This window comes from Cydia amplana, chromosome 3, assembly GCF_948474715.1.
Source record: "Cydia amplana chromosome 3, ilCydAmpl1.1, whole genome shotgun sequence".
NCBI classification, from domain to species: Eukaryota; Metazoa; Arthropoda; class Insecta; order Lepidoptera; family Tortricidae; genus Cydia; species Cydia amplana.
The window spans coordinates 15,442,600-15,457,494 of NC_086071.1; the positions used below are offsets into that span (position 1 = coordinate 15,442,600).

The 14,895-nt window shown below is 36.3% G+C and overlaps 1 protein-coding gene across 1 annotated transcript; it reads right to left on the reverse strand.

The window, feature by feature from the left end:
* Nucleotides 1-2,517: 2,517 nt before the first annotated feature.
* Nucleotides 2,518-14,525, reverse strand: LOC134662699 (transmembrane protease serine 9-like). The gene is made up of 10 exons (XM_063518972.1): nt 14,356-14,525; nt 13,934-14,053; nt 12,415-12,583; nt 11,668-11,861; nt 10,962-11,341; nt 7,923-8,196; nt 6,852-7,008; nt 6,192-6,373; nt 5,380-5,723; nt 2,518-2,526 (listed from the first exon to the last, which is right to left on the reverse strand). The coding sequence occupies exons 1-10, from the start codon at nt 14,417-14,419 to the stop codon at nt 2,518-2,520; spliced, it is 1,893 nt and encodes a 630-aa protein (XP_063375042.1). The 5' UTR covers nt 14,420-14,525.
* Between the last annotated feature and the right edge of the window lie 370 nt (nt 14,526-14,895).

Here is a 14,895-nt window from a genome sequence, read left to right on the forward strand (position 1 = left end):
GGTTTTAAATATTTAACAAAATTATTAAAATATTTTTTGTTATATTCTAATAATGCTGGAATTAAACTAGGTACCTACTTACTGCGGTCAAAGCCTAAATGAACAATCCGTTTTAAATCATTTTTACGGCCCGATTCTAACTTTAAGATACGTCAAATATAACGTCTAGATACGATAATATATGGATTAGATATCTCAGTTTCAAGTGACCTTTTTTTGACGTATCTTATAGTTCGAATCGGGCTATTTGTCTGTTATTATTGTCAATTTAATTCCAGCTCTTGTGCAGGTATTTGTAACAATGATTTTTAAATATTTTAATAACCTTAAGATTGTGACAAACATGTAACTGTTCTCAGTCACAGATAGTCGCAGTGACTCTAAATGACAATTAGGTTGTGATTGTTAATAGTTTTTAAGGATAACATCCACTGCGGAATAAATTTAAATTATTGTATTATTATAAAGCTTAGAATAAATTTAAAAGTGGAAAAATTACTGTCTTGGGTGAGACTTGAACTCGCGGCCTCTGGATCCATATTCCAGCGCTCTGGCATCTGAGCCACCAATACCTCATCCATAGCCAGCAAATCTTTCCACCATATTATGGGATTTGCTGGCTATGGATGAGGTCTTGGTGGCTCAGATGGCAGAGCGCGGGCGGGGAAATATCGATCCAGAGGCCGTGAGTTGGGTGAACTCTCACCCAAGACAGTAATTTTTCCACTTTTAAATTTATTCTAAGCTTTATAGCATCGGTCACAGACGTTTCTGCTTGTAAAATTAAATTATATTGTATTATTATATTGTTGTACCTATATAAATAACGATATGTGCTCGGGAGGAACCCAACGGACTAAAGGGGCCCACAGATTACCAGTTCGCCGGAAGATATCAGCCTGTCAGTTAAACGCAAAAGGTGACAGTTCCGAACAACTGACAGGCTGATATCGTCCGGCGAACTGGTAATCTGTGGGCCCCTTAACAGCCAGATTCGAACTTTAATATATGTAATGTACGTCAAATATACCTATTATTAGGTCTAGATATATTTTATACTACTCTTTGGTCTAGATACGATATGGATCGCATATGTCAGTGTCAAAAGTGACGTTATTTTTTGAAGAAACGTCACGTTTGACACTGATATATCCAATCCATATCGTATCTAGACCTAATATTTGACGTATATTAAAGTTCGAACTACCCGTGTCATTTGTATTGGTACAAATAGCCCTAATCAACTTGTAATAAGTTTTAATATCTACCAAGATTTATTTTATAGGCATAATATGACATTAAGCGTACCTATTAAAGTATAACGTTTACAAGCATAATATAGTTAAGATTTATACGAACCAATTCGATTTCAGTCACAATGCGTTCCGCTCGGTTTAATCTAGGTACTAAGGATAAAGGGACGTCAAAAAAGTAAATATGTCACCTTATAAATTGTTTTTATTCTTACTACTATGAAAAAATACCTTATAAGGTCAAATTGTAATAATTATATTATGTTTGCTTGACAAAACGCGAATCAAAAAACCCACCACGTGTTCAAGAGTTTACTAGAAAAATAATTTGAATCAATTTTGGAAGCCTATTTTGGCCTATTACTTTGGGGCCAATCTTATTGATTAGGTAGGGCAAAGAACGTAGTATATTGTTAATTTGATGACCGAAAATATCGTACATATTATTAAGCAAATTGAAATGTAAACAGCAATCAAAGTATCAAAACCGCTGGAACGGTTATTTTCATGAAATTAAATGAAATAAAAATTTGTTTAAAACTAGGTACCGGTCTCACACAGTAAGCGCTTGTACTAACTGATATATTACAAAGCGTACATATACACATAAACAAAAATAATATGGTTTTATTTTTTGCATTGAGCTTCGAGGTAGTTGACTCCATTAAGAAATTGAAGGGAATCATTGAAGAAAGGAGGCAAGGAAAATTTTTAACTGAATAAATGGTAGGATTCGAACTGTGACCTACGCCACTGGAGGGCTTGGTCACTTTTTCTTTAGTAAGTATAATAATATGACAGCTGTTTCAGTTTACACTGTGCGATATTAATAAAATTTTGAAAATAGTATTGTTCTAGTTAGAAGTTAAATTTAAGGTTTAAAATGTGATATCAATAATTTAAATTTTAAGAAAACTTGAAAGGCGAACTAATAAATGCAATTTAATTAACATGGCGGTTTTATTCCTCCCATAGGTACTTGTTTGTCCAGAAATTGCAGAATTCACCATTGTCTTGGGAAAGGTTGTAATTTGTAACTATAACAAAGGTACAATTGGTTGGCCACACGATGAAAAAGTCAAACCTAACCTAACCTTTAAGGGGCCCACAGATTACCAGTTCGCCGGACGATATCAACCTGTCAGTTAAACGCAAAAGGTGACAGTTCCGAACAACTGACAGGACAGGCTGATATCGTCCGGCGAACTGGTGATCTGCTTACATGAAAGTAATCAATTATAAAATTTCATGAAATAATCTAGATCTATATGATCTGGCCACAAAATATTAATAATATAGGGGACAGAATCCTAAAACAGTCTAGGCGCTGTTTTATTGCGAAATTAAGTGCATATATTCTGACTACGCGCTTAAAACTGTAAGTAACTATCTAAATAGCTCATGCAATAGGGATGTAGAAATTATGTAAGTATACCTTATAAAATGTTGTCTGTCAATTCATGTGAAAACATACCTACCTAAAAAACGATCACAAATTATGTTTATTATTTTTTATTATTAACATTGTAATTACTTTAAAAGGTAAATATAAAGGTCAGATTCGGATTTTGACTGCAATGAAAAATGACATACATTTGGGTAATATGTGGGGTTCGAAATAAACATAATATTATTCGTTTTTGTTATTTTGACACATCATTTATTAAAGACGAGGTTTATAATTTTTTCAGATAATCACTTTCTAATTGAATATGGAAAACATAATTGAATAGGTACTGTAAAAAAAACCAACAGAGTGTTATTTTCTGAATAGGTACCGTAAAACGGGGTGAGTAGGTTTCGCGGGGAGAGGTGGATTATGAATGGGGAGAGAAGGTTTGAGAGGGGGGTGAGAAGGGATTTTAAGGTTACTGCTACAAAAATAATATATTCCAATTTAAAATGGAGCTATAGTAATACCCATAATAAAAAAAATCGATCCAACAATCTTCCAAAATCACCTTTGTATGAAAACTCCTCTCACCCCAACCAAATACGAGGCACTACGGGATGAGGTGGGTTTTTCTCTTTATCGTCAAAGTTATGAAATGGAAATAGCCAAAATAAAATAAAAACTAAAATTCATTCAGTTTTCATATGTAAAAATAAAATGTTATCGAGGTTTGAATTTCAGTTTTGACCCTACTCACCCCATTTTACGGTACATAATATTATGTGGCTTTCCGTCAATCACAGAAGGGTCCTTATGCTTTAAGTGCAATAAGGATGTTTCCCTCTGAAATTCCGACAGAAATGAAAAGCCGCATATGTTTAAAATGAAAAAGAAATTTAGAAAAAAAAAATACGCGTAAGTATTAAGATTAGTACACCCTAGGGGCTTATTTTCTCATAAAATCTTGTATCCATTTAATATATGCGAATACATTGGTATAGGGTAACGGCACCAGTGGCCAGCCAGGTACCAGTGGTCAGCCTTTTGAGTCGTTTATTGGCCATAAATATCTGGTATATTCATTTAAACAAATCGCGAGTACTCAAATAGGAGCTTTGATTCCTTATTGGTTAATACGTCACACGACAGGTGCAGTGAGGGAAAGGGGGGAAGAAATATACTCGTTCATACAGGTGCTGTTTGTCGACGAGTGCAATAGTGTCATGTCCGCCATATTTTTTACTGCACGTGGTGTTCTCATAACAGGCAAGAAAAACTATGTTTTAATGTTAAAAGTTATTGTTTTTGTTAATGATTGGTTTATTTATTAGTTTATCTATTAAATTGCATTGTATTTGAATGATAATATCAATATTTCACTTATATTTGAGGGGGCTGCCCACTGGATAACACTTTTTTCCAAAGAATCCAGTGCCCAGCCCCCCACGGCTGACCTTTGGGTTATTCGTTTATTTTATTATTTTCGAGCCAATGCGACCGTTAGGACCGTTAAATTTACATTTTCAAATTTAGTTAGGCATGCCCTAGTCAATTTAAAGTAAAACCCAGTAGTCAGCCGCATTTGAAATAACGTTTTAATGCGGCTGAGCACTGGGTTTTGCGGATCCAGTACTCAGCCATCGACCTTGCTTGGTACGTCGCTGCCAAAAATATGTCCACATTTTTAAACCCTACCTCATTGAAATAAGGTTCAAAGGTGTATACATATTTTTGACGTTAACTATACATAACTATCATTTTACTTTTTCCTGGTCGGTATATGACTTTGTTTATTAATGATAATTAGATCTGTATAGACTCGATTAATTATTTTTTACCGAATACCTACTAGGAACATAATTGTATATTACTTGATTTTTTTTTCTTTTTATTAAAAATGGGCTTACTCATGGCCACAGACTAGCCGGGGCGAAGACGTGGCCTACGATGGAGCGAGTCTGCCCAGAAGGTGCCTGTTCACCCTTGATTTGAAGGTTGCCGGGTTATATGAGCTCGGAAATATAGACGCCGGCAACCTCATTAATTTTTGACGGATTAATTATTAGAAAATAAATATTGCGGTTCTTAGTTTGCAAGAATAGTGTTAGTTAATTAAGTACCTATGGCCAACAAATTTCATGTCATAAGAATTGTATGTACCTATAAGATTTTTTTTTATTAAATAAGTAAACAAGTAGGTAAGTAATACATAGTATATGCAAAAAAAATATAAACTAAAATTAAAAACTACAACTAACTACAATAACAATAACTAAAATAGTAATAAAAAATAGATAAGTATTTGTATAACATCGTAGATTTTGATATATGCAAAAAATTATAAACTAAAATTAAAAACTACATCTAACTACAATAACGATAACAAAAATTATAAAGAAAAAATAAATATTATAATATCGTTGATTTTGATATAAATATTAGTGATTTTGATCTAATTATTATGAATAGTTTATATAGGCTGAGTACTGGGTACACAGAGGCTGCTTACTGGATTTTGGAGGCTGACTACTGGAGAAAAGTGCCACTTTTTGTTTAAACTTAATTAGAAATATTATAAAGAGGATTGTTATTATTTTAAATATTCTGTTTTAAAACTATGATAAACAATTGATCTAACCATGTCATTTGTTTAATTATCCGACTAATCCTGTAGAAATACCGAACGTTCAAACTTAAAAAAGTCGTTATAAGGCTGACTACTGGTGCCTTTACCCTCATAGTAGGCACCGACGACCCGCACCCAGCGTCCGCGCGCTTGCCGCTTACCAGCCCGACGAGATAGAAAGTTCCATCACGTTCCATCATGATGGGACCACCAGAGTCTCCCATGCAGGTATCTTGGCCGCTCCTCCCCGCAGCGCAAAGCTGGCCTTCAGTGATATCTGGGTAGTGCTGCCTGCATTTGTTTGGGGGCACTTGGGCAACCTGGGTGTGAAGTTTTATTGAAGACGGTTGGCCGTACTCCGTCTGGCCCCAGCCGGCAACGGCGAGCGGTGTGCCTTGGTACTTGGCGGAGTTGATGTTGAAACGAGGCACGCAAATAGGGCGAATGTAGTCTGTAATCATAGTAAAATCAGGGTAGGTAAACATACTTACCTACAGTGCAAACTCCCTATAACTAAACTATAGAAAGTGGAAAACTTTACAACGAAGTTGTTGGTTAGGTAATTATTTATACTATAAATACTTTTTTTCGTAAATTAATAGGTATTCGTAAATTATAATAATTTAAATAACGCAAATCAAGAGTGCTCGGTCTCTTGCTTGGTATTTGATATAAAGTGTATTTCTGTGGTAAAAATAAATAATACCTATATCTATTCATATCGACTTGAATATGTACTTTCAACTAACTTTTTTAACTAACATACAATATTATGTACAATACGTAATTTTATACAGACACCCTGGCCCTTAAAAATCTTTCTTCAATAGGTTAGCCTTATGAATCGAACTAATTTATCTCAGTAATAAGGTCCAATCGGCACACTTCAGGTACGTAACCAAATAATTAAGAAGCTTACCAGTATAAGGCGCTGCTGAACTAAGCCTCATCAAGGCTATATCATTGTGGAGTGCGTGACGGTTGTACCTGTTGTGCTTAAATATCTTGTCCGGATGTATGACCATATTCTTTACACATTGTCTTCCTACGCAATCGTTGGGATATGTCCTTGTGTTGTACTCGGCCAAGTAGACGCTTACACTAAAACAATAGATACCATACCATTTTTACTGTACTAAGTACACATTATAATACCGCATTTATTAGTATGAGTACCTATGGCAGCGTATGAAATCGACCACTATGTCTGGGAAACCTTAGCTGAAGATCGTGATGCAGAAAGCAAACGGGGACTGGAACCTCCAGGTGGCATGAGCTATTTCTGCCAAAAATGTGGGAGGTCGTGCCACTCACGCATCGGCCTCCACAATCACCAAACCCGTTGTCTAAACAGCAATGGATAAATCGTCTGCAATAGACGCAAACCCTGTGATGATTTTATGTCTATCCGTTCGATCGTCACTATTTGATGTTGACTGTACTCATGTAATTAGTCCTTGGGATTGACGTAACATTTTCGTTCACGTAGAAATTTGACGTTTATCATGGACTCACTCAAAGTTTTTGCAGAACTAGCTTGGTTCGACTCTAATATTTATTTTAAACTTTTCAAACTCACTCTTCGTAATTGCTGATTTGGAAATCCACGCAATGGGCAGCTGTGATTACGTGACGGGTGCTGATGAGGGAACCTCCACAGCCAATCATTTTATCCTGGAGCTTTACAGTAAGATGGACGAGCCAAGGGTACTGAGATAAGCCTGCAGGTTTACCGGCTAAAACAAACAAGAAAATTTATTGTAGGACAAAACATACTGAGGAAAAAAAGCGAAAATCGAATTTCGCAAATTGCGGGCATTTTTCTCTGTCACTCTAATTACGTCTTCATTGGAGTAAAAGAGAAAGATCCTCTGTTTTATAACGACAAGGTACTTGATACTTATCTTACTTAGATATTAATTAAGTATACTACTTACCAATGATATATTTATCAGGTGCAACATCGGAAGCATTGTCGGCTTCAGCCGCGGAGCGTTCACGCTTGAATCGGTTTTCTCCATTAAACATCAAACGTCCGAAATCGAAGTCACCGATTCCATTGCTGCCTACTCCTGCCTAGTCATTGTCACCAGAGTTCCAATTCCTGTTGCCAAAGTCGAAGTCATTGCCGTTGCCTCCTGGTCTGTATCCCTCATCATCGTCGTCGTCTCCTGGCCCGTAGCCATCATCACCACCGAGTCCATTGCCATTGTCATCTTCCTGATCACCACCATTGTCTGCACCTAGCAGTTTAGTCAACCAGTCAATATATTTCAAATGAACATTCTAATTTGTTGTTTCGTTATAGGCAGAAATTAAGCCACAAAAACCGTTTTTTCCTTTTCTTACTTAGGTATTAGGGTGACAGATTTTTGTGGTTATTTTACTGATATAGCCTTCATTTTCCTCTGTGGATATTAATATTATTGAAAATATTTTGACAGAAAATGAGTAAGGAGCATTTAAAAATATGTATGAAATTTGGTTTTTGCACCAAATTTTTAAAATAATCAACAACATTTTGTTAATATGCCTAGGTTATGTAAAAATATTTTCCATATTGTAAATATTCAGAGAGGGAAATGTAGATTACTTTTGTACGGAGGACCGGCAGTTCCCATTCCTCATAAAGGTATCCCCAGTATCTTACCTGGACTCCCTCCAACTTCAGCGTGTTTGCCGCAGCAGTCAGACGTCGGTTCCGGAAGAATGCCCTGGATAGCTGAGCATTTCCCATCGCCGAAACCAACTTGTCCAAAACCGGGCCTACCACCTCCCAGCTGGTTCCATCCAGCCAGAGCTGGAACCAACACGGAAAGAACAACCACTACCAAGGAAGGGGTAAACTGTGCCATGATGGAAGGACAGCTTCTCACCGCCAAACCAATCAAGACCAGTATCTTGACCTCTCCTTGCAGAGGTTGTCAGTTAACTGTGCCCTTAGTTTATATCGTCAGCTATTTATATAGGCTATTAAGGAAGAAACTACCATCTTGTTTGTCATGAAATAGGTTACAACTAGTAGCTTGTACTAACCGCGGATAATAATATTTTATTATACGGGATAAATAAATATATATATAAAATAGGACCCGGAAACAAATAAATCCTTATTATTCCTTTGCTAATAAAGGAAAAGGACTCCTAAACATACTTGTTATGGGTCACTTTTCCAAGCTTCCCTGTGGAGAATGAGTAATAAATACAAGCATAATTTTCCTCATCATTCCTTCGTTATTCAAATCCCCATTAATTTAATTAACGCTATTATTTTGTTCATGAGCGCAAATAATAAGGATTTAACCCTTAAACAGGCCTGACGCATTTTTTACTTTTGATTACTGATTCGAGCGTTAAAAGAAAAGTAATTTCTTGTTTTTTTTTTTAGTATCATTTATTCAATAAAAAAAACCCGGTGGTTTTTATATGCCCACTGCCCGTTACCAACGGTGCTACGTGGTACATATATGGCCACTGTCTTGTTAGCCATACAGAGTAGTTTTAAGGGTAAGTAAGGGTAAGGTACATGTACGTAACATTTAAACTTGCGTCACAAAATGCACGATAACGAATAATAAAAAATTAAGTGTGGCAATTAAAGTTTCGAAAATAAAGTACTGGAAATATTTTCTTGTGATATAATGATCAACTGGTAAAATATACGAGCATTGAAAAACACTACATGAAAAATCGCTGCATTAAAAAAGACGAACAACGAAATTTGCGATCGTGATAAAATGCGATGTGAAAATGCTTTAAATGAAAATATGCTTTTGTGAAAATTGTCTAACAAATCCTCCTTTATTTATTTATTTCCTTTATTTATGTTTTATTTAGTAGGCACATTCGTGAGGCAAGTACCTTTAGCTGGATTAAAACGTATACTATTATAAATACATAATAAATAATATATTATAATTTTCCTCGCGTTATCCCGGCATTTTGCCACGGCTCATAATGGGAGCCTGGGGTCCACTTGGCAACTAATCCCAGGAATTGGCACACATACATACATATATTTACGCTATATCTATTTAACCATTTTGAACTTATCGACTAGACCATAGGTACGAGTAGTTAAAGACATTAGACAGCAAAATAAAAGATGGACCATGATCTTAGATATTATCATGCCGCGATCAGAAAGGGATTAGAAATAACAGATTTCCATACACTTACGTCAAAATCAATATGGATTGACAGCTATCTCAATCCCTTTCTAATCGCGATTCAGTAATAGCAGGGACGCAGGGAGGGAGCCTATTAACCAAATAATTATATTAAATACCTTGATTTGTTTTATTTAACTAGTCAAACTAGTTACTATCATCTGCGTTTTAAGCTTCAGGAGATGTCATACATTATAATACTTATTCTATAGAAAAAGTTACTAAGCTCTCCAGTGTCCGGGGCTGGATACGAATCGGCGTCTTAGGCTTTCGCGGCTAACGCCATAACATATTTATACGCCACTACTGGAGGTTTTTCAAGGTACCTAGTCAACAAAACAAGTGACTTGTTTCATAGTTGTAGGTACTTCTTTATTCCTTAGTTTAAATGTTATTCATGCCATAATGTAAAAGGTATTTGGGATTTATAAACAATAAAGGTACTTTATATTTATAAACAGTAAAAGTGATTTGTTTCACACGATGTATTTACAAATAATTACAATAATATTTTTATAATTTTATTTAGTAAATAGGTACACAATTTGTATCTATACACTAATAGGAACATTGAAATAAAATATATTATATACAAAGATTTACACAAAAAAATCGTTTAGCATACATTTTCGAGAAACACGCAGTTTTTTCAGCATAATTCATTACCCTCCTACAAGATTTTTTTAAATATCAGATGAACTTTTCGGTTTAAGTTAGTAGAGTGTAAATAGTTCAACTCATATTAATTCGACAATTTTTTTATGAGGGAAATTATGATGGAACCGTAAATCAGAAAATTGATAAATACTGTGAGCTTAATATTTGACTCGATAAAATTAAAACGAAAATTGATGAGAAACGTGTTAGTACATTATTGTCGAGGTTCGGAAGTAGCTACTTGCAGGCTGAGGATTCGTTTTATACGAACGACCTTGGGAGTCCGTTTAATTGAATCCGAAGCCAGCAGGTAGCCTTCCAGCCGAGTCATATATAGTGCTTTTCTCAAAAATGGTGCAAGAAATAGAAATATTTTACAGAAGCAACGTTCTAATTTTCACAGAATAAAGTAAAACCATTAAATAGATTTATGCTTGCTGTGTTTAAAAAAAAATGCCGTGTATTTTTCTGCTGAAAATACGCCAACGTATTTGAGACACCTAAATAGTCGCGGTACCAACATTATAATAATAAGTGTATGCCTTCATTTGATATGGCCATTTAAAGTTTTAAAAAGTTTGGAACTCGTTAAATAATGGAATTTGTATGCAACATTCCAGTCCCGAAATCGAGACTGCAATGTTATTAACTTTTTAATTTATTGAATGACCATAAACTACGCACTTCGCGACCTATTTTTTAACCGGCAACGTCGACTTTGCCGTCCATTTTTGAGAAAAATCTATTTTTCAGTTCAGATTCCGTGGATTGTCTCTTTAAATTGGTTTTCAATGAATTCTTCGTCCATTTTAAACATTAAAATGCCATGAATTTCTCATTAAAAGTTAAAAATGTATGTTTTATTTAACATGTTTAATAATCCAGTCTTTGTGATAGAAAACGTTATTGAACAACGAGGACACCGAAGACCCGCATTCATGATCGCCCCGTTTCCCGCTCACAACGCCCGACAGGACAAAAATATTTTTTGACAATACCATTAATGGGCCCCCGGAGTCTCCATGACAAATGTCCTCCCCATGGTCTCCTATACTGCAAAACAAGCTGTCGTCTTTGTACGAGTACTGTTCTTTACATTTGTCGTTTGACACGAAATTAACATTCGCTGCTTGTTTCACGTTCGTCTCTTTTTTGCCGTTCAAACCCCATCCAGCGATGATAATGGTTTCACCTTTTAGATCGGCAACGTCTTCGGTCGGCAAGCATATCGGTCTGATGAAATCTGCCAAAATAATCCCATATTAAATTCTAATTTCATGGTTGCGCCTTTATCTCATGCATCTTTTTTGAAGAAATCGGACACCAAGACAGAAGATAAATGTGCGTTTTGGCGTGAAAATATATGAGAATGCCTATATAAAGTTTGAGATTTCATGGACAAGATGTAATTTTATTTTATTACATTTTAATTCATTTATTACAAATCTTAACACATAGACTACACTGTAGCTGCAATGCGATGATGTAAGTAGCTATGATATATAGAGAATTGAAGTTAGATCGTTGATTTTTAAATTATTATGTACTAACGGGAGTTGCACTGCTCACCTGTATAGGGTATATCGGAGCTCAGTCTCAGGAGTGCCACATCGTTCTGCAAGTAGGTATCGTTGTAATCTTTGTGTATTATCACGTGCTCGACTTTCCTTACTATATTATGAATGCATTCTTTTTGCCCATTACTCATGATACAATCCTCTGGGTAGGTATCAGTATCATATTCAGCTAAGAAAACTTCAAGTCTGAAATTAAAAAGAGGTAGTTTTAATTGAACTTTAGATTTAGGTACCTAACTAGTTTCATGAAAAAGATAAAATTAAGTTTTACTTGGAGAATTAATTGAAGAATTGCCTAATGCGCTAGTCAACGCACTAGTTTACACGTTAGGTACATAATATGACGTTACCAAATACTCCAATATTGCGTTGTTTTATTTCATAACTTCTTACGGTCCCTGACGGATATATCATCAGACCGGATGTAAAATATATTATGGCTTCTCTACACGATGGCCCAGCGCTGGACTAGCGAGATGGCAATGCGATGCTTGAGAGCACGCACTATGGAATGGGCCACGTGTGTACGCACCTTCGCTGGCCCACTACCTTTGATGTGTGGACGAAAAACCGACACCGTGGCCATTCCATCGCCATCCCGCCGCGCCATAAGCCATCCGACACCACTACTCTCTCTACACGCTGGCCCATCTTAGTGGACCAGTATGATGGCCCATCGTGTAGAGGAGCCATTATAAGTACTTATAAAAATATTCTAAGCTATTTGTTTGTTACTTACTGCGAAATGTGTTTGAACGTGTTATACAGGCAGTGGGCAGCAGTGAGCACATAGCGGGAGCTGAGGATGGTTCCGCCGCAGTAATCCGGGCTGTGCAGGCCCTTCAGTCGCGGGTTGATGGCCAGCCTCACCGTCCAGGGCAGCTGGTGTAAGTCCGTCGCCCGGCCGCCTGAAATACAACGTCCAGTAGGTATAATAAAAAATAAAAATAAAATAAAATATCTTTATTTCAGAATATTAAAAATTCCATACAATATTGTTAGTACTATAATACATTACAGCTACATGTTAGTAAGTAAGTACAATAAAATTAATCATTAACCATTAACATAACACAAGATTTAATAATACAGTCGAACCGAGCTACAAAAGACGTTTATAGTGGCACGTCCGGGTCTCTATTGTTTCTCAGAAAGTTTTAAGTCAATAATGTATTGTTTGCCCGCATTTTCGTTAGTCATAATTTATTTGGTTCAGAAACGCGTCACATTTCAGAATTGCCATAAAACAAACCGAGGTTATGTTACCTAACCTATCTATAAGATAACCTTAGGAAAATCCTGAAAATTTAACGGATTCAATTTTATCACTGATGATAATATGACAAACAATAAGTAGGTACATTATGACTTAAAACTTTATGGGAAACAAAAGGACCCCGGCACGCGTCCACTATAAAAGTGGTGGTTCCAGTTTATGAGAGTGCCAACACAAATGTCAAATTCTTTACTTTTTCACTTCACCACATGTGTCCCTCAAGAAAAAAACTACCTAAAATAGGGAATTAGAGCCTCTTAAAATTAAGTAGACAGTAAAATCAGTTCACTGAAAGACTAAATTAAAGACCATTTTTTCAACCGGAGAGCTAGCTACGGCAATAGGTATGTAATTTATAGAGCAACGAAATCCCTCTAGTTAATATGCCATACTATCATTATTAATTAATCCGGGCGCCTGGCAGCTGTCTAGCGGTGGGTGTGGGAGTGGATGGGCAACAAAGTGGTTGTAAAATCAATTGAAGGTGTGCAATTTATAGAGCTCTGTGTTTGGTGTGATATAATAGCTAATTATGTATTTAATTCAAATATAACAATGCCAGGCGTTTTATTTGGAGGAAAAGTAGTGCCAGGTGATAAAAATCGATAAAAATACACAGTTACTTGTGCGCCTGTAGGAAGATCACGAGCAAATTGCACCTATAAATTGCACACCTTCAATTGATTTTACAACCACTTTGTTGCCCATCCACTCCCACACCCACCGCTAGACAGCTGCCAGGCGCCCGGATTAATTAATAATGATAGTATGGCATAATACTAACTAGAGGGATTTCGTTGCTCTATAAACTGCATACCTATTTCCGTGGCTAGCTCTTAGACCATGCCTTTATTCAGAATTCGTCAATAACGGCACATTATTTAATCATAGAACCAACATAATGGTTAAGTTAAGATACTTGCTGAACTAATCCTTTTCGGCCAATGATTAATGAGTTCCCTAAGATATGGATTTATCTTACCTCTTATCATTTTGTGAGGCGGTTCATCGTTATCAGTTGACCGACGGTGGCGTTCGTTCCAAGCTTCGGACCAGAATGGACCATTCGGATAACCTGGATGCTGTTGATGAACTGGGAAGCCTGTAATAATACACATATACATATATCAATATAAATAAAACAGCTCCGTTGTTAAGGTACTTACAGACATACAATGCACAGTCTAAACCGACCTTGGACCTTAATATTTGAAATATAATTAAGTATTCTTCAAATTTTTGTAGAGTTCGCCTCAAAATAATGTTTTGAAATTCAACCTCTAATAAACATCGTTCCAACGAAGCGAAGAAAAAAAGACATAAGTTCTTTATAAATTAGGTACCTACTACTACTATTAGTTGTATGACTAATTAATTGTATTGAAACACATTGTAATGACTTACGTGGCTCTTCCACACCACAACACCCTGACTCAGGTGTCGGCAATCCCTTTATATTTCGACACATCCTGTTCCTTCTATTGTTGTTCGAGTTTCGCCTGGCGGGAAAACCGATTCTGCCTCGACCATTAGACGATGGCCAGGTACGAATTGGACCAGCGGGACCAAGAGGGCCTATAGCTCCGATGGGACCAACTGGTCCCATTAGCTCCGGATTCGCTGGATTCGCGAACCAATCACGTATTATTTTTCGATTAGCAAAATGACCGTGTTGATAACCTGGCATGAACTCCATTTGACCGACATCAAAGTTACTTAATGCATTGCCAAAGTCATCAGAACTAGGATAGTCTGAATATGTACTTTTATAGCGCTCAATATGGTTTGCGTCTTGCAGGTATTCTTCTGCGCGAAAAACACTCCCCTGGACAACCACTATTTTGAACAGCAATGCTGCTTTGATGAGCCCGGACATGATTACGAAAATCACTTATTGGGCACCGGAGTCGTACTGACAGGGTAATTAATTATTGTCGTCTTAAG

Excerpts from the sequence above, each read along its gene's own strand:
- LOC134662699 (XM_063518972.1), bottom strand. The coding sequence starts at position 14,419 with ATGTGTCGAAATATAAAGGGATTGCCGACACCTGAGTCAGGGTGTTGT. Across the intron at positions 8,197-10,961 it reads GGATTATTAAACATGTTAAA|CAACCTCTGCAAGGAGAGGT; the intron begins TAAAACATACAT and ends ACAGTTAACTGA. Across the intron at positions 6,374-6,851 it reads CAAATCAGCAATTACGAAGA|TGTAAGCGTCTACTTGGCCG; the intron begins GTGAGTTTGAAA and ends CTATTGTTTTAG.